The following is an 18,565-nucleotide window of genomic DNA, read 5'->3' on the forward strand; positions in this document are numbered from 1 at the left end:
ATAGATGATAATTTTTCTTCATATATATTCGAATCCTTAGAATTCATAATATCACTTATAATACACATTTTTAAACATTACGTTTACAATTATACACTTTTTTAAATATATTTTTAAGTCATAAATATTATTTTATATTTAAGTGTGATTAAGAATAATAAAAATTCATTTAAAGTTCTCATAAGGAATTAATGAATGCTCGTAAGGTGCACAATTTGATTCGAGACTCCATATACTCCCAAGGAGTTCATTATAAGTACCAAATTGTGACCAGAAAGGTAGGTTTTGTCAGAATTGTGACCCTAGCTACCAGAAACTATTTCCAAAATGACAAAATGTTCCATAAAAAAAATGAGAGAGAAATAGAATGACCTTGAATGAATTATCATGACCACCCGAAGTATTCCAAAGAAAGAATAGGATAAAATTTATGTGAATCAATTTTGATCCATGCAATCGTGAGTCTTATATAAATCATGAATCTGTAATAAATATGCGAGTTTGATTTGTTTTTGTTTAAAAAAATCTAGTAACAGTTGTTATTTTTTCAGAATCTTTTAATGGGAGAAACATGAAAATTGAGCAGCCATAATTTATTCTTCTTAAACTTAACATACTTAAATTCAGATAATAATAAATATTTTTTTAACAAGACATAAAATAACCTATGATCAAATTCAAAACTAAGTACATACTTCTGGTGACAAAGACAACAATTTGTATACATAACATTATTTACATTTTTTAGCGAAAAAAAGAGATATTTTCAGTATTATTTACCAAGAACTATATTATTAAATATTAATATTTAAATAACATACGTTTCTATATACAAGGCATATCACAAGTTCGGTTCTGATTTTAATGTTAACTTAGTAATATAAGTCTTAAACAAAACGTCACTAATCTATAACTTTATGTTACTATGGTCTTACATTATTGGTTTTAATACAATATTTATAATTGTTTATGTCGCTGTTTTGAAGCTGTTTACATAAACAAAATAAGTGTTACTGAGTTATTTCCTTTTATTCAAAAAATGCTTGTATATATTTATAAATAAGGATATAATTTGTTTTTTTTTAAATACTTGTATATAGGTTAGATAATTATGTGCTGTTATTATAAAGTTTTTTATTTTTATCAAATAGTCCTTGCTACACTAACTTTTTAATTTAATTTGCAGAAAATTTTGTAGAGTAAGTATGGGAAGGTATGGATATCTTCTTGACTTTTCATAAATTGTGATTAACACTGTATTATAATTTAAGGTCTATTTACATTTTAACAATCACCGCATAGTCCTTGGATTCACAGTCACGGTTCTAATACTATACGTCGCTTTTTGGCAGCCTTTAAAGTAAGGTATTTTTTTTATAATGTTGACCCTAAATAAACACTTTATTTTGTGAACAATGTCCGCATAGTTCTTGAAATTCAAGTCGCGTTATTTCATCTTTTTTAAATTTAATTTTGCTATTAAATTATGAATGTACATATTATATGTTTCAATTATTATATTAGACGTGTCCATATTTGTTATATTTAGTATTTTTTTTGTAATATTATGTACGTCGCGTTTTGTAGCTTTAATATAGGTAGGTAATATGAATAAATAGGATATCTTTTCATAGTTTTGAAATTTTACGTATGTTATTCTGTTTACATTACACAAATTTTTACGAAGCCCGAACAAACGAACTAATATAATAAATCACTGTTTGTACTTCTTCATAGTGACTGCTTGAAATTATAAGCTTACAAAATCCTTTATAGGTAACATCCTCTAAAGTAATATGAGTTAATTTTCTTTGCACTAATATGGTGTAGGTATTGTTTTTATTAAATCGCTTTTTCTCCTTAGCTACACGTCGGTCTTTCGCCGCAACAGTCTCATAATAGGAAAGTCTAACATAATTTGTTGTTTTCAGTTGAAAAGGCAGTAGTGTACGTAGAAGTCTCAATTTCTCAATACCAAAAGATGTTTATAATTTTTTGGCTCATCTTTCGAATCGACTCCAATCATCTGTATTGTTAAAATTGTTTCATCATCTCAGATAATAATAATCATAACGGTTTCCATGTCCAATATAATTTAGTCGAAGTTGTAAAATGTGAGCAGGAATCTTATTTCCAGGGTTCTTTTAATGTCGGCAGCATTTTTTGTATTCATTCATCGGCGAAAGAGACGGTAGATGGTCGATGGTATCATTCCTTGCTGACTGGCCCTTGTGCTTGGTCAGAGTGTGATGAATAAAAGTGATTCCGAACCTGAAAATATGCGAAGAATGAGTTAAACTATGAGATAAAATATAAGAAAACCTCTATGGGAATCGAGTGGGAAGTATGCATTGAGTAAAAGAGTTTTTTAAAGACGTATGTCTGTGAGTTTTTGAAAGGCGTACGTATGTATGTGACAAAACAAGATTGTTCATCGCTTCAAAAGTTAGGACCAGCCAGTGTTAGTTAGCCCTCAGATGTTAGATAAATTTAGTTTTGATCAAAGCTGGCAAATAAATTATATTTTTTTCTGTTGGCTTTAGTCGTGATTGTATCCTCACTTCTCTCATTTGGGATTTGCTCAGAGTATGCCTTTGACCATACCACCACCCTTAATTGGGTGAGTCAGGTTTTAAGCGACTCCCATCTGACGTCGCATCTTTGCAAAGAAACCTAACCCGTTTTGGATCGATCATAGTTACACATCCAGTTGCCTGATTGTGCAGGTTTTCTCTCTATAATTAACCTCACCCTAAGAGCATCGGTTAGTATCCAAACTCATGTACATAACTTTGAAAATTGTCATTGTACATGGCCGAAATCGTAATTGAACCTGTGCATTACCGATTCCACTAACCACCGAGGGAAATAAATTCTATTTATGTAAGTATTCATAAGAAAATAAAAGTTTTAAGCGAACCCCAGGCTTTAAAGAGTGAGTCATAGTATGTAGACAGTTCATAAAATCACAGGTGAAATGCTTCGTTCCCGTGGAAAAATAATAACATCATAGAGGAATAATAACAATCTTTCGAAAACAAGTGCTATCTTGAAAATTCAATTTTTCTTATTACATAGTGCGTTAGTCTTGTTTTCAGTACCAATATGAATTATCTTAAAAAATCTCATTTAACTATGATTGCATTTTATGAGGCTACCCTTTGTACATTATGATTGGCCTCCGCGGATCAAAAGGCGTGTTTATCTCCAATTTCTTTAGATAAGGGTTCTTAAGGTACTACCTATTCTGTTATTAGAGTCTAGACAAACGTATCCTGACCAAAATAGGAAAGAGGGTTTTAAATGTACATAAAGCGAATAAAGTACGCTGAGATTGTGGCAAGTAGAATGATTTCGTCTCTGCCCACCTCTCCGGCAGAGACGTGATTTACTTTAGATACGTATGAATGTACCTGCAATAATGCTGCGAGATCCATCATGATGTGTATCAACGTTGGGTTCTCAGAGATCTCTTCAGGGAGACTTGGCGATGACCTGGGAAGGTGGGACCTGGCTCTGAAAGCCCTGTGGTTCCTCAAGGTCACCTCGCAAAACACGTAGCGAAGCAACAAGATACGGAAGAAGTGGTCGCCCATGTAGTTTATGAACATCATATCTGGAAGCAGTTTTGTATATTTTAGGATCAGTTCATAGAAATAGAAACAGATTTATGGTAAATAAAGTCAATATCACTTAATGACGTCAACGGAGATGGAATCATCATCATCCTCTAGGTTGCATTGCATATCTCCAAAGAGGTGAGAATGCGGTGCATCTAAGACCACGACCCCGGATCAGGTAAGTCAGGTTTACACGAAGCGATTCACGTCTCAGTTTCGCAACCTTTACAGGAGTACATAACAGTGTATTTCTTGCTTTATATGCGTTTTATTACCGTTCTAGACTCAAACAGAGCTGCTTGAAATATCTGCCTATAGAGCTAACTAGCTGTTACCCGCGACTACGTTCGCGTAAGTTTCGAGTTGTCTATCCGTTTCAGTCAAAATATTAAATGTACAGACAAAATATTTTTCCCGTTTTATTATATGTAGTATTTTGATTTTCAGTTTTTTTTAAATAAAATACTCAAACAACACAAAAAAATATTATTTAATAAACAAATATCTTGTTTTTGTTGGGGCTCGAACTTGGACCGCCAACTTCAGAGTCTCATGCGCCAACCATCGAAGCCGTTGCGGTGGTGTCGGAATTAAAGGGGATATAGACGTGACCATATGTATGTAGTCTACCTACATACATATGGTCACGTCTATATCCCTTGCGGGGTAGACAGAGCCAACAGGCTTGAAAAGACTGAATGGCCACGTTCAGCTATTTGGCCTAATGATAGAATTGAGATTCAAATAGTTAAAAGTCTGCTCGCCCATCGCCTAAAAGAGAATCCCAAGTTTGTAAGCCTACCTATCCCTTAGTCGCCTTTTACGACATGCATGGGAAAGAGATGGAGTGGTCCTATACTTTTTTGTATTGGTGCCGAGAACCACACGGTACTAAAGTAGACTAACAAACCAAAAATCTTTTTACGTGAGAATTACGCACGTTATGTGCGGCAAAACCCGAATTTTCATTTTTTTTTAAGTTACTAAGAGAACATATTTATTTACTTTATAGATTACAATTAAATCAAATTAAAACTAAAACTACTTGTAAAAAGAATGAAAAAAGATGACTACAAACTAAAATTTAATTTACAAATTGTACAATCCTTGCATAGCATCAACATGCGGGTGTGTGCCCAGAAGGCTGGCAGCATTGCCAATTTGAATGGCAATGCTGATTCTCTGAGCCAGATAATTTCCAGCTCCGGTCACGAGATACCTCAATTAGCTTTTTCGACAATTGTCGGAAAAGCTGATGGGCAGATGGGCCCCATGGTCACTATATTATTACTATATCACTATATTTTCAGTTATATTTATATGTTATAGGTATTATGCTGTCGTACAATGATAAATGACTTTGAATTTTAAATTCCGTAACTTATTTGCAGGCAAACTCATGCCTTGAGTTCATTCAAATGACGATAAGTTAGTGAACCAATTTTGATGAAACAGAATTAAAAAAAAAATATTTTCTTTCTATTATTCATTCTAAATGTCCCTCTATCCATTTCAGTCAAAAATACTAAATATACAGACAAAATATTTTTACTTTTTAGTTTTATTTTAGTTTTATTATATATGATATATAGGTATAGATTATGATCAGATATAATTATGATAACAAAAAACAAGTTCCTGTCTATACATAATACACAACTTTACCTCGGTTGCTACAGCTTAGGCCCGCAATAAACACACCGAATTGTTTTGGAAGTCCGATAATCATCGCGTCGAAATATCGAAGGCTAATAGTAGTTTTCCGATTGGAATTCGCACGGAAATCAATGTGTGGTAGTTCCAATGATTTGTATGAACTAACTGTGTTCAATATTCCGAATGGTTTTCCAGCAAATGGATAATTATTTCTTTTAAAACGTAAGGGTTTCTTAAAAAGAAGCCAATCAAGTTGTAAAGTCGTTACCCTCCTTAAATATCATCTTGTGAGAAGATGTGGGACAATTTACGAAGAGAAATCTTTGGGAATGTCTATCTTCTGTGGACGTGTGTGTGTACGTTTCGACTCCTTGTTTTATAATAACCTGGTTTCTAGAAAATCGTCGAATATCCACATAGTAACAGCATCGATCTTATATATATATATGCTGTTACTATTTCTTTCAACCGGTTGCTAAAGTAGGTATATATACATGAAGAGATTATAATCTCTGAAAATGTCAGGCGCAGAGGATAAAGAGAAACCACTGCAGTTACTGTCACAAAGTAGTCGTAAAAATATCTCCGCCCTTATCACTAATCAAATGTGACCACGCTCTACCACCAGCGAAACGACATAGAAGATATATTACTTACCCACTCTGCTCCTGGTCATCAAAGCGGTAGTTTCAATCATGAAGGTGTCTATCACGGACATAGCCTCGTCCCAATGAGACAGCGTTAAGTCCCTTATGTCCGTGATTAAGCAGAAAGCTGATAGAGGGGAGTGCAGGAACAACGTGAACAGGCTGCCTTGTAGTCTGCATTCTGTAAAGTGAAAACATTAGTATTTTGCTTCGTCCTAATCGTCGACATTCTATAAGTATGATAAGTAATAAATACATAGAGTTATGGCAATAGTCTTTGTCTATCCTGAGAATGTGAATATTCGTAACAAAGAATGTTAAAATCTAACAACCCATTGAAAATTAAATTTCATACAGATATCATAGATGTAACAACTGTTAACTGGAAATGACCAACGATTAACACATCTGAAAATTGACAGGACTTTTTGAACCAAGGGAAAAGTCCATTTGAAGAAACCATCAGTCAAAAGATTATGTAAGTATATCCTTTGCATTTGCATTGCTTTACATTTCATCGAACTAGTTATGAGAACAATTATTTGATAATTGGTGTCTGAATTTCATTAGATCAGTCATGTGGCATGTGTAGTATTTCATACATCAGTAACCGTGTAATTAATGATGTTTATGCCGCTTGATTTAGTAGAATAGTTCAATCATCAAACTTTGGATATTTATGTGATAACTATGGTCATTTATGTAAGATTTTGACTACTTGGTCACAACGTAAAAATATTTTTAGGTAAGTGTTTAAACCCCTTTTTTGAGCTCAAAGCGGAAATCATTTTTACGAACGACATCCCGGGTCTTCACCCGAGAGAGTATGGGTCTCTGACACCGTCACCCTCCGGTGGGCATTCTTCTTCATCTTGAGGGTATCATGAGATCGCAAAGCATTCCACCAGAGCCAGAGCTCCAAGTGTTTAAACGCCTGACAAAAGAGACATCTCTGATGTCAGTTTGTGTATAGTAGGTATAATTTAATCACAGATTTAAATATGTTTTTGAAAACGTTATTAGTTTAGAAGGTTATTAATCACGTTATCGGCTTTGCAGATTCAAAAATTAAAAATTAGGTGCTGAATGACGAAGGTGTGCGCGAAAATGTTCCACGTCAAAATGTCAACGTCGTTACTCTCTAAATTCGACGAAATTTTCGGACAAATCCAAAACAACATTGGTGTAAGCCGTAAAGGTACATATACATATATTGGAATAAATAAAAATACAACATAAAGCCTAAACATAGTTTTATTTTTTCCTCACCTTGGTACGGTGGTGGTATCTCCGCGGGCGACATCAAAATAATCATGGGCTGACCAAAATGTCTGGGGACACTTTGGAACACGTATGAGTTGTCAGATTCTATAATGATGAACAGAGGTCTTCTGGTGAACGGGTATAAATCCCCTGGGTGAAGACATTGCAGCTCTTTGTATTTAGATGTCGAGGGTCCGGACTTCGATTCCTGCCGGCTGTTTTCCCGGTACACGTCGTTCTTGGATGTGGTTATGAGCCCCCCAGCTTCGTAGGCGGCTGAAAAGATACTCAGTTTCAAGTTTGCGATATTAAGTTGTGGATGAACATTTTTGATTGTATGTTAAACAGGAAATAAAAACATCAATTTCCATATTCATTTGAACGTTTATTTGCGCCTCAAAACACGTACCTACATACATAATAAAAACCACAACAAGAACAAAAGAATGGTTTAAAATACACATATAAAAGATGCATTTGTGTGATGCAGCAGCATAAAAGGCATTTACGTAAAAATGTAAAAAAGATATTTAATTACAAAAGCTTTTAAGTTCTGAAATTTCATTTTTATAATGTAATTAGTCTATCAAATATAAAATTTTCAGGTAATACTTGTAGCGATTCTCGTCTGAGTTCCGTGACGCTACAAGGAAACCAAGAAACCAACCCACTTTGATCATGTTTCATAACCAGCCTGAATGTGCAGGTTTCTTCACAATTTCATGTAATTTTGAATCTCAATTCCATCATTTAGATATACATCTGAACTTTTCAGTCTTTTCAAAACTGTTGGCGCTGACTACCCCGCAAGAGTACATATGTACCTACGCATGTAAGTAACCTAACGTAAGCTCGTTAGGTTACTTACATAAAAGAGCTTTTTGGTAAATACAAGGCTGCAGTAGGATTCGAATCGTGAAATCTTTTAAAAGCACGCTTTGTTAACTCGATTTCTATTTTTCCGATCTCTCAAGTCATCGTATCATATTAGTAATCATTCATGATAATATTGATACCTACAAAAGCGCACAAATCTTGGGTATGGCGACACCTAAAGTAGTTATTTTAGGGTACTTTTGTTCTTTTAAAGTATTATTGTTATAAATTCAGTGAGTATTTTTTAGATAAATTTTAGTTATTGAAGAAATATTAAACAAAAACAGAAATTTGTTTCGTTACGAAAATCTTTTGTACGCTGCAAGTTTAGAGCTCGTTCATTTTATTAGTTCGAGAGGTTCGTGATTTTCTTTGAAAAGTCAGTTGGGTGAAGATCTAAAAGTTTACACTTCCAGGGAAACTAACAGGAACTTATCGGGGGAAACAAGAAAAGTGAGCACTGGATTAAGTTTCAAGGAATAAATCTGCGGCTCATAATTTAAAGTTGATCTAAGAATCTCGGCGCGGTATGATTATTGTCTTCTTATTTTTATGATCTTGATCTTATCGGTAAAGTTTAATTCGTATAATTTTTCTGAAAATATTTTTATTTCTAAGTAGATTTTTAGGTTAGCATTCAAGCTAATGAACAACTTACTTATCAGAGTTATTGGTACACGGCCGTAGGATTTGAACCAGTACCTCCATCGCCATCGCAACTTATCGATTGGACCATCGACGCTGGTACGTTTCCATATACTCGTACTAGTAGCATACGTCAATTAGTTATAAAATGTTATTAGTAGTTACTATTTAACATCAAACATAGCTATCTCTCATCAAAGCGTAGATTCCCTATTACGTTTCAGGTGTGGGCTGCCAGACTAAACAGGTTTTAGAATTTCGGATGTACTAGTTGTTAGCTTAGTTGTTAGTTTGTTTTAATTGGCTGCTACATCAACATAAAGACATGATACAGTCATATTTTATAATACTAGAAACCACATGCTTGTAACACCCCAGCCAAAGTAAATTTGTTTCTTAATTTTCTCTTCAAGTGTAATCTTCTTAAAATTTGCATGTATATACGTGTAATTAAGAATCTGGAACAGGACATAGGATAATTTTCACCCCGGTTTAAACTAAAGTTCCCGTGGAATGTGCGTAAAACCTGTATTATTTTGCAGGTGGCACTAATTTCGCGCGAGAGGTGGCGCTAAATTCTCGCGGGCGACCCTGCGGTGATAACTTAGTTCTATAATAACTAAATCGGGGTCTTCAATAACAAAAGTGACAATATTGTCTGAGAAAAAGAGTGGAGTAAATTTATAGAATGGCAAATTAAAAACGAGCGACACAGTTTCAGTATTATTATATTAATAAGTCAACAAAGGAAGCAGAAAATAAACGATCGTGAAAAATGCAGACGAGAAACGATCCCTAATACCGCTACCCGGGGCAGAAGAAATGCTGCGATACAATGAATAGTTTCAAACAATCTAGATTTTTTTTGTTTTTATTTTATATAGTTTAATAGCATATATTAATTTACAAAAAAAGTCATTGGTGTATAGCCGAGATAGTACATGTGCCCTCATGCACATTTATGCGGGTCGGGCATCTGACCCACCGACTAAAGAATAGGCTTATAAACGTGGAGTTTTTCTTTTAGGCTAGCAACCTGTCACTATTTGGATCTTTGTTCCATTATAAAGTCATATATCTGAAAGTGGCCTTTCAGTCTTTTCAAGGATCTGTCTACCCCGCAAGGATAAGGATATAGACGTGACTACATGTATGTAAAAAATAAACGTACGTTTTTTTCTACACAGCCATGTCATTATATAATCATTTTTGATATACCACGTATATACAAATAGGTATATCAAGTAATGGTTGACTAGAGTTAAATTTTGCTTTTAAATATTCGCCAGCGTAATGCAATACGTCGAAAAAGCATTTCAATTTGGAAATTAACAGAGAGATAATTTGAGCTGGCTGTTTCCCAGAATGCAACAAATTTTGTTCATATTTTCATGAATGTAGCAACGTTTGACTGCGTGTTTAATGTGGTATAGTGGTTGAATAGCCAGTACACAGTGTAAGTTTTCTCATTGATTCTTAGTACATGAGAATATTACTAATTTTCATGTGGTTCAGGCCTATATTGCAGGCCATTGAAAATCAACACGGTTATTGGCTTTTCAAATCGAATTGACACTGATTAGATACTAATAGCAAAACCTATCAAACTAATTCCTGCTAAACAGCGTTCGTCAATGTTAATGAAATCACTACATATTTTAAGACAAACTGCTAATTTAAATAAAAGAACAGGAAATCTTTGAAACGTCCGTTAAAAATATTCCATGAAGAAAATATACAAATGACAATCTAATGAAAATCTCAATAACCACCGATATTAGTAATCAGAATTACCGAGTAAGTTATAACTATACTCAACCAACATCGGTATGTGTAATACTAAACAGAATGTCAAGCTAAAATGAAAAAGTTAAACTAGTCGTTATAATAATCCACTTACCTTATCTTGGATTGGCCTCGCGACCCCTAGCGATTTCCCCAGTTGCGCGAGGTGATCGATTCAAAATTAAAGATGTCGACTCCCAAGCAAAATAAAAATGGAGATAATGTGGCAAGATTATTAAGTAGTCCCTATATTCTTCCGGGAAAGATCTGTGATCACATATGTACCTATGGAACCTGGACTGCTAAGCTAAACTGCTGTAATTGCACTTAGGAACACAAAAATATGGCCGAGAATTAAAATACACTTACCGTCTTCTGGATGTTTTCCCTGGGGAGCCATTTGCCCATCAGCTGAGATGTACAGAAGTAGGGCTCCATTCGGAGGCAGGTCATAGCACCCACTGGCCAAGTAGACCAGCACTTGCGCAGGAGTGGGTTTAAAGAGGAGGTATTTGTGAGGGTTGTCAGCTGGAGGTGGACGCGGCTTACTTTCTAGATTGTAACCTAAAACAAGACATTCTAATGTTATAATATATTTATTTCTACTTTTGTATTTGCGATATCTTAAAAACTATGAAACTAATACCCAAATAATTTCAATTTATAATTAAAATTTTGTATTACACTACAAATTTCATAAACAATCGATCATCTCGTGAGTAATCGCTTCCCAAACATAAATACAAAAATTACATTATTGTCCCAACTCTAAAGAGACCTTACTCGCTTTGCTTATCTACACGCTCAATACATTTTAAAGGCAAATCATAGCTTACGAATAAATATTATGAATACAGCTACACTCATAGTTTTTATAGATAAATTAGCACAGCATTTATTTATTACTAAAATAACTATTCATAGTGATAATGTCAACTTCGCTAAGCAAATATATACAAGCAGTATGTTGGTTTACGGGAAATAACGCATGATATTTTTCTTATCTAGTTGATAATCTCAAAGATCATATCTATACTTCAATTTTTAACAAAACTAATGCAAAAATTTCTGAATATGATTGTCACTCTTTAACACCGAATCTTCTGAACGGTTTAGGATGAAACTTAACAGTGACATAGCTTTTATTTATCAGATGACAAAGCTAAAAAAATTATGCGAGCAAAGCCGTGATTGGAAGCTATTATAAAAGAGAAAAATATTGCATACACATAAGAGCAACGTTTTTGTATTTTAATTAGTATGGTGATTCTTATAAATATTAATATATATAAAACTATTATACCATGATAGTCTTTTCAAATAATTATCAAAAACAGATTTAAATTGGTCCCGTAAAATTTATTGGCAGAGTCATGGTTCAGCATAGGTACCATTTTCGGCATCAGTTTACGTATGTTTAATTATGGTACGAATTTTATGCGTGAAGACGTATCGACCTATGCCAATATAGTTATAGTATCCTTTGAATCACTTTGAATCTATTAGAGCTAATAAAAAAAACAGATTAGGTACTTATATTTTGTCTAACGCCTACGTACGTGAATAAACATTGAAGGATAAATAAATATATGTATGTATTTCTTTTGGTTAGTCTCAACAAAATATATTTTGTAGGAATTGTGACGTCTATTATTGTAAAAAACAAACGTTTAATTGCAAGTCGCAGGAAATGCTGAATCATTAAAGTGAACTCCTTACTTTATGAGGATTTCTGTATTGTCCACGTTCGTATAATAGTTTAATAATTAAAATAAGATCTCAAGTAAATTTAATAAGAAATGCCGTGAAAGGTTGTATTAATTAAACTAGCATTTACGCGGAAATCTTGTATAGGGAACTTATTTTATAAATATATTTTTGTTTGTAATAAATAAACAAAAATCTAATAAACAAATTTTAAAGAAAATCGCACAGAAAAAGACTTAAATATTGATAGTTCTTAAAAGAGAGAAGTGAGAAAAATGTCCAGTTTGTAATAAGCTTATAAAACGCCTCTAGCCTATTAGCTCCAGAAAATCCTGAAAATCCTGATTTCCACAGGATTCCCGGAACACGGGCATTGAACACATACATGACGGGAGCGTACCAAGCTAACATGTTTATTTGGTGACACTACCCCACTACTCCACCGCGGCCTATCAACCTTACGAGCCGAATGATAAGTGCGATGCTCTCGCGTTCGCATTTCATCTGCTACCAGAACTTTCCCTACGAAAACTCTTTAGTGTCCTTTTATTTTTGTATTACTCACCCCCCATTCAAGGGGGGCTGACAATACACGTTAATTTGTTTTGGAGAATGGCTTATTATTGTTAATTATTTGATTTAAAAATACACTTCCTGTGAACTCTTTGAACCATTCAAATAACAAAGCGCCATTGCCCGTGTATTTCATAGGTTTCATAGAAACGTTGCTCCATTGTGTTTCATCCAGAATTATTTTGAACAACTGCTCCAAGTATTTTGATAAACATATTCTATTCTATGCTTTATTCATATTTTAGGATCAAACAATACGTACATATTTTGAGTGCTCCATGTTTAATGGAAATGTTTTACGTTATTAGAATACTGAATTACATTTTAGGTTTATTTGTTTGGTATAAGTACTTAAGTAGGAAAATAATAAAACAGAAATTTAAACATATAATCTTGATTTAGGTGTTCTAAATAAAAAAATAGGTTATTTTGTATTAAGCAACAATGGGCCCCATTGTGCATCTTTCTAATAATGAGTGTAGGTATTTCAAAAAAGAAGCTTTTTAAACGGATGCATGAAAAACTTTTCACACACGGGTAATGTCAGTTGAATTTTTCTTCAAAGTTTTGATTCAGAGAATTCATTTCAATTATTTATTTGGAACATTCGCATGCCTTTTTACATTCGCAAACAAAGATTTTAAAGTGGATAGAACCTATACTATTGAAACCACACATAATGATGCTATTGTAATGTTGGTAAAAGTATATTTTCGTTAACGTAGGAATTTCGAGTCATCGTGATTGAATTTCTTAAAAAAAGAGTTAACGTTTGACTCTGACCAGGCCCATATTACAACATACTTTTTCTTCCTAGTGAGAACCACATTTATCAACTTCAAAGCTCCAAAGACCGTCGAAGTTACCAGTAAGTTCTACTTTACAATGCCACAAAGTAAATATGCAATGATCGTAGCAAGTGGAAAGCTGTAGTTTCTGTCTACCCCTATGAAAAATAGGCATGATGGTATGTATACATCTAAACATATGATCACGCCTCTTTCCTAGAGGGGTGGACTGTTGTCTGTCCATTCACCAACTCTTCAACACATATTCAAGCAAAAAACATCACAATCGCGTAGCATCCTATAAAAAATATCAGCGAAACAAGAAATCTCTGGTATAACAAAATTTACAAATGCTTATGAAACAATGTGTGGAACAGACGTACTATAAAATTAATAGTTGATCGAAGTGTGGAACTTACCTTTACTGGGCGGAGCGCATGGAGTTGGAATGTATTGTTGGTGGGGCGATTCGTCGAATACAAGTTGTGGATTGCACACCAGTTCTTTTTCTAAAGAATTTAGCATCCGGAACATATCCATAGTTAGCTCAGAAAATTTCACTTGGTTGGCACTGCCTACTATAAGAACTTCTTGCAGAGAAAGAGACATATATGGTGACTTCTCCACTGGTGGTACAGTCAGCGGACTTAACCTGCGAAGAAAATTTGGTTTTAGAGTTTATCGTTTATGCGCGTCGTTCGTCAAATAAATCGTTCAGCAGTTTTAACATGCTATGGGATGGATATTTGAATACTAAAGAATTTAGCGTAGCTGTTTTATGCAGATCCAAGACTGCTTAAAAATTTTCACTCTTTGAAATGTATTAAAATATATTTGATACAGTGATTTTTAATCTTGTCTAATAAATGTTATCGATAGGTACAGTTTCACTAGAAAAATACTCAATAATAGAATTCAAAGAAATCGGAATGGCAGATTTTATCAGCCAGAAGGCATAAATAATTAGTCTTTAATGGAACTAATTTACTGATTAAGAGTTGGTGTCACGGTTATAGACAAATTTTCTTTATTTTTCTGAGGGCATCATTAGACGCCCCCGATCGTACGCCTCCTGAAAAGGAAAATAAGTACAATTTCACAAAGTAAAACAAAAAATTACCTGTGCGAGAAAATAACGGTAAAATTATCAGGATGATGTACGGTAACCACTGGTTCTGCTTGTATAAAGGCTTTGACTTCATCCACAACGACAATCCACTCCATCTGGTCATCAGGATCGTAGGTGTTTCCGTATTCTATTATTTGACGGTCCAATTCTTTTATCAGCTCCTGTACTAGCTTGATCTTCTTGAGTAGTAGCGACACTACAATGAACCTTGCATAGTACCGTAATTTCTTGACCATGAGTTCGCATTTGTCCTCTTTGCAGGCTTGTGTGTAATAACAACGCCCCCTTATGGCGTAGTAGAATGAGAAAGCCTCGTTTAAGTACGCGGTGTCGCTTGTTCGAAGACTGTTTAACAAAAATCATATAAGACATGAGAGATTAAAAGAAAAGTCTATTTGTGGATCCCTTAATATACATAATACCTATGCTTTACTAGAAATAAATGAACTAAGTAACTAAAAATATAGGACCATCAATGTAAATTTATTTGCGGATCCATCGACCACCGCTACTCGAGTCGCGTCGGAAATCAAGCTATTTTTGTTCCGGGTTTACTGCCTAAGTACGTCTCTCTATTTGTGCAGGTGTCAAATATTCAAATCGATGAGTTTTAAATCAATTCTGTTTCCCTTTTGGATTTCTGTGACAGTGATGGATCTAAAGCAACGGGTATATAAAACTTGTAATAGTAATTATTTATAGAATAGTATGATATAAAAGTTGAAAATAATAATTTTGGATTCAAAATTAGGCAATTACCGACGTAATTATAATTGCGTTATTGTCTTGTTTAAATACAATTTATAATTAAGATCTTCTAAAATATATTTTTTTAAATACTTACTAAAAGTGGTAGTAAAGCTGTCCAATTTTAGAAGCTATCTCTCCTATTTGCCACCTCTTCAGGCCATACTTGCTGTCTAAGACGGAGCGATGTTGTTGTTGGAATTTCCATAATTTTGTGTAAACGTCGAATGTCCGCCCGAAGTACGAATGCCACGTCTTGTGGCCATATTGAGGGAGTTCTCTGTAGGAAATTGTTAAGTTAAAACATCGCTATGTCTTTTGTCATACAATTTCACAAATATAAAAGAAACTTACCTTAATCCATTGAAAAGCTGCTTAGACTTCTCCAAGAGATGACAAAATTCAATAATAATTTTACGCTCGCGGTCCTCTAAAGGATTCATTCTACCCATTGGAGGATGTGTTCTAGTTTTTCTTCTAGCACCTTTATGGGAATCTTTAGAACTCTCTACGAAGATTTCGCTTTCTCTTCGAAAAGGCCCAGAATCTCTTGTTGAAGGTGGGTACAGGTCGTTACTAATTTTGAAACCATCCGGTATTATTCTATTTCTTTGATAGTCAAAACCTTGAGAACGTGCTGTAATATGAGTCTCTTTTAGTAATGTCGGTCTCCTGTAAACTCTTGAAGGCCCGGGCTGGGGTTCTTCTGTATAATATTCCTCTTTAGTGAAATCTGGGCTTCTTGGTGCTGGCGACGGAGGCGGAGTACGGGCTTCCGCGTCAGCAAGGTTTATTTTAACTTTCTTTCCAGTTTTTGGCTTCTTGGAATCACTTATCGGTACTGATCGTAGCAATGCTTCTCTAAAGGCACATTGATCAACATTCTCCAATCCCTTGGGGCGAGTTGGTTTCACGTAGAGTTCTTCTGTCCGTTCTTCTTCGGTATCGGTCCAATCCGAGTGTTCTAAGTAAAATTTCGATCGTGTTAATTCATACTTTTCAAAGTCTGGTGAAACAACAGAAGTTAAAGAAACAGATTTGTAAGGCGTCAGCTTATAGAAAAAAGCTGATGCCGCCTGTTTATCAGGTGACCTCAGCTGTTTTTCTGTAGCCTCGCCTTTTGTGGACGCGGTCTTGGCGCGTTCCTTGGTTGGTGTGTTGTCTTGTTTCCGTTTGGTGGTGCTTGTGGTCGTCGGTATCTGTTCTGTTGATGTTTGGGTGGAGCGATTAGTTCGCAGCCCCTTCCACCATATGTAGTCTCCTTGTGCCGAAGCTGTGCTCCAACTTTGTCGTGTATCCTCTGGGATGCGCCGGTGCGCTAGTGGTAAAGAACGCGCTGAAACAAAATAAGTGGAAGAGTACTGTGGAAATTAGAGAACTGAGTATGACAGATGGTGTGATAGAATTTCGTTTAAAACATTTTTTTTTTAAATAATGGTGATTAAATAATTTATGTAAAAAATGGTACGTGTGGAATATGTGTGTATCACTATAATGAAGGTAGTAAAAATGTTTTCTAATCGGCATCGACATGTACCTAATTAAAAATAAAATAAAAAAATATTCTATGTCTATTTTACCCGAATCAAAATTTGACAAGACGAATTAACAATGAGTACTTTTAGTGAGGGAGCGAAGGTGCTGGCATAAGTTGAAGAATATGAATATATAGTTTATTTATTTCAATCCTATCGCAACGCCTTAACAACTCAGTAATACGATTTTCATAGATTTTATTATGATTCATATGCACAACATAATTAATAAGTACCTACAATAGAAAATAAATGCTCAACTGAAAACATTTAAGTTCAATATATCTACCTACCTAGTAAAAAATTGATATTTGTAAATCTTAAATTTTAGTTTATAGATCTTTAAGTTCAGAGCTTTTAAGAAAGACGTCTTAGTTACAAAAGACATCAACTGCACGCCGCGAATACTATGCGAGTCGAAGAAAAGAGTTACTTCTTGTACTGAGTTTATATTTACTAGATATTGTTCACTGGACACACATACCGTCCTTACAAAACGTATGGTTACATGGTGGGCCGATAACAAAGATATTACATAGTGTGTGTTAGCTGTTTGTTTTTCTGCGAAAATGCTGAAAGTAATTAATGCGTAAATAAAAAAATAATACAAGTGATATTTTTTTTATTATTATGGCAATGGGCTAACAAAATATCACTATTTATGTATCTCAATTCCATCAATATATGGCTGTGGCCTTTCAGTATTTTCAAAGCTATAAGATTGTGATTTGATATTTTATGTATGTATATGTATTTATAATGTGTATTATGTACATTTTTTCAGTATGCATGTGCACTTTATCGCACCACCAACTTAAAGTTTTTTTCTGTTTGGTCAAGTTGGTTGACTATAGAGAATACCAAAGGGCATTAAGTCCGCCTTTTGTACATTTTTGATTTTGTGCAATAAAGTTTTAAATAAATAAATAAATTAAACAAATTGTCAACCCAGTAAAGGATAAAGACGTAATCCGTGTGATTCTGACTTAAAAAGTAAGACATTTTTATTTATTTTAGTTTGTATCATCTTGACGCTTTCAATATTTAGCTGATTGTTAATATTGCCTAGGAAGATGTCATGTGGAAGAAAATGACAATTACGTGTTATCCAGAAAGTGGGCTTAGTTTCTTGAAATAATGAAAATTCAATGGACAGCAGGTAATAGAAAATAATGTCCACGGCGTAAGCTAGTTGACTATGTAGATAAGTAAGTCAGTGCAACCAAATTGCACAAAGCAACATCATAAATCTCTAGTTAGCCTATTACCTTTTACAAAATTCAGAGAATGCGATAAAACGGTCTTATTTTTTAGATAGGTTTGATAATAGCAAAACTATTAAGTTGGCTACCTTCTTTATAATAGAAATATTGTTTTCGGTATTTAATATTATATAAGTATTAGTTCTACAATAGTTAACTGATATTGAATTTAATATTATAGTTAAGACTCTATTAAGGCTTTGTAAAGAAAAGCTTCAAAGCGCATTACGAGTTTGGTCTATTCGTATAAGCGGTTTTGTAAGCTCAATTCTTGGTAATCGGATCTTTAAATGGGAACCTATTGTCAACCATTTATTTTCAGGTAAGTAATT

At 34.1% G+C, this 18,565-nt stretch overlaps 1 protein-coding gene across 1 annotated transcript; it reads right to left on the reverse strand.

The window, feature by feature from the left end:
* Positions 1-2,084: 2,084 nt before the first annotated feature.
* LOC106130475 (protein SCAI) lies at positions 2,085-15,923 on the reverse strand. The gene is made up of 9 exons (XM_060953790.1): positions 15,791-15,923; positions 15,534-15,716; positions 14,681-15,034; positions 13,980-14,212; positions 10,862-11,056; positions 7,193-7,462; positions 5,934-6,104; positions 3,414-3,616; positions 2,085-2,271 (listed from the first exon to the last, which is right to left on the reverse strand). The coding sequence occupies exons 1-9, from the start codon at positions 15,886-15,888 to the stop codon at positions 2,209-2,211; spliced, it is 1,770 nt and encodes a 589-aa protein (XP_060809773.1). The 5' UTR covers positions 15,889-15,923; the 3' UTR covers positions 2,085-2,208.
* Positions 15,924-18,565: the final 2,642 nt, after the last annotated feature.

This window comes from Amyelois transitella, chromosome Z (genome assembly GCF_032362555.1).
Source record: "Amyelois transitella isolate CPQ chromosome Z, ilAmyTran1.1, whole genome shotgun sequence".
Taxonomy (NCBI): domain Eukaryota; kingdom Metazoa; phylum Arthropoda; class Insecta; order Lepidoptera; family Pyralidae; genus Amyelois; species Amyelois transitella.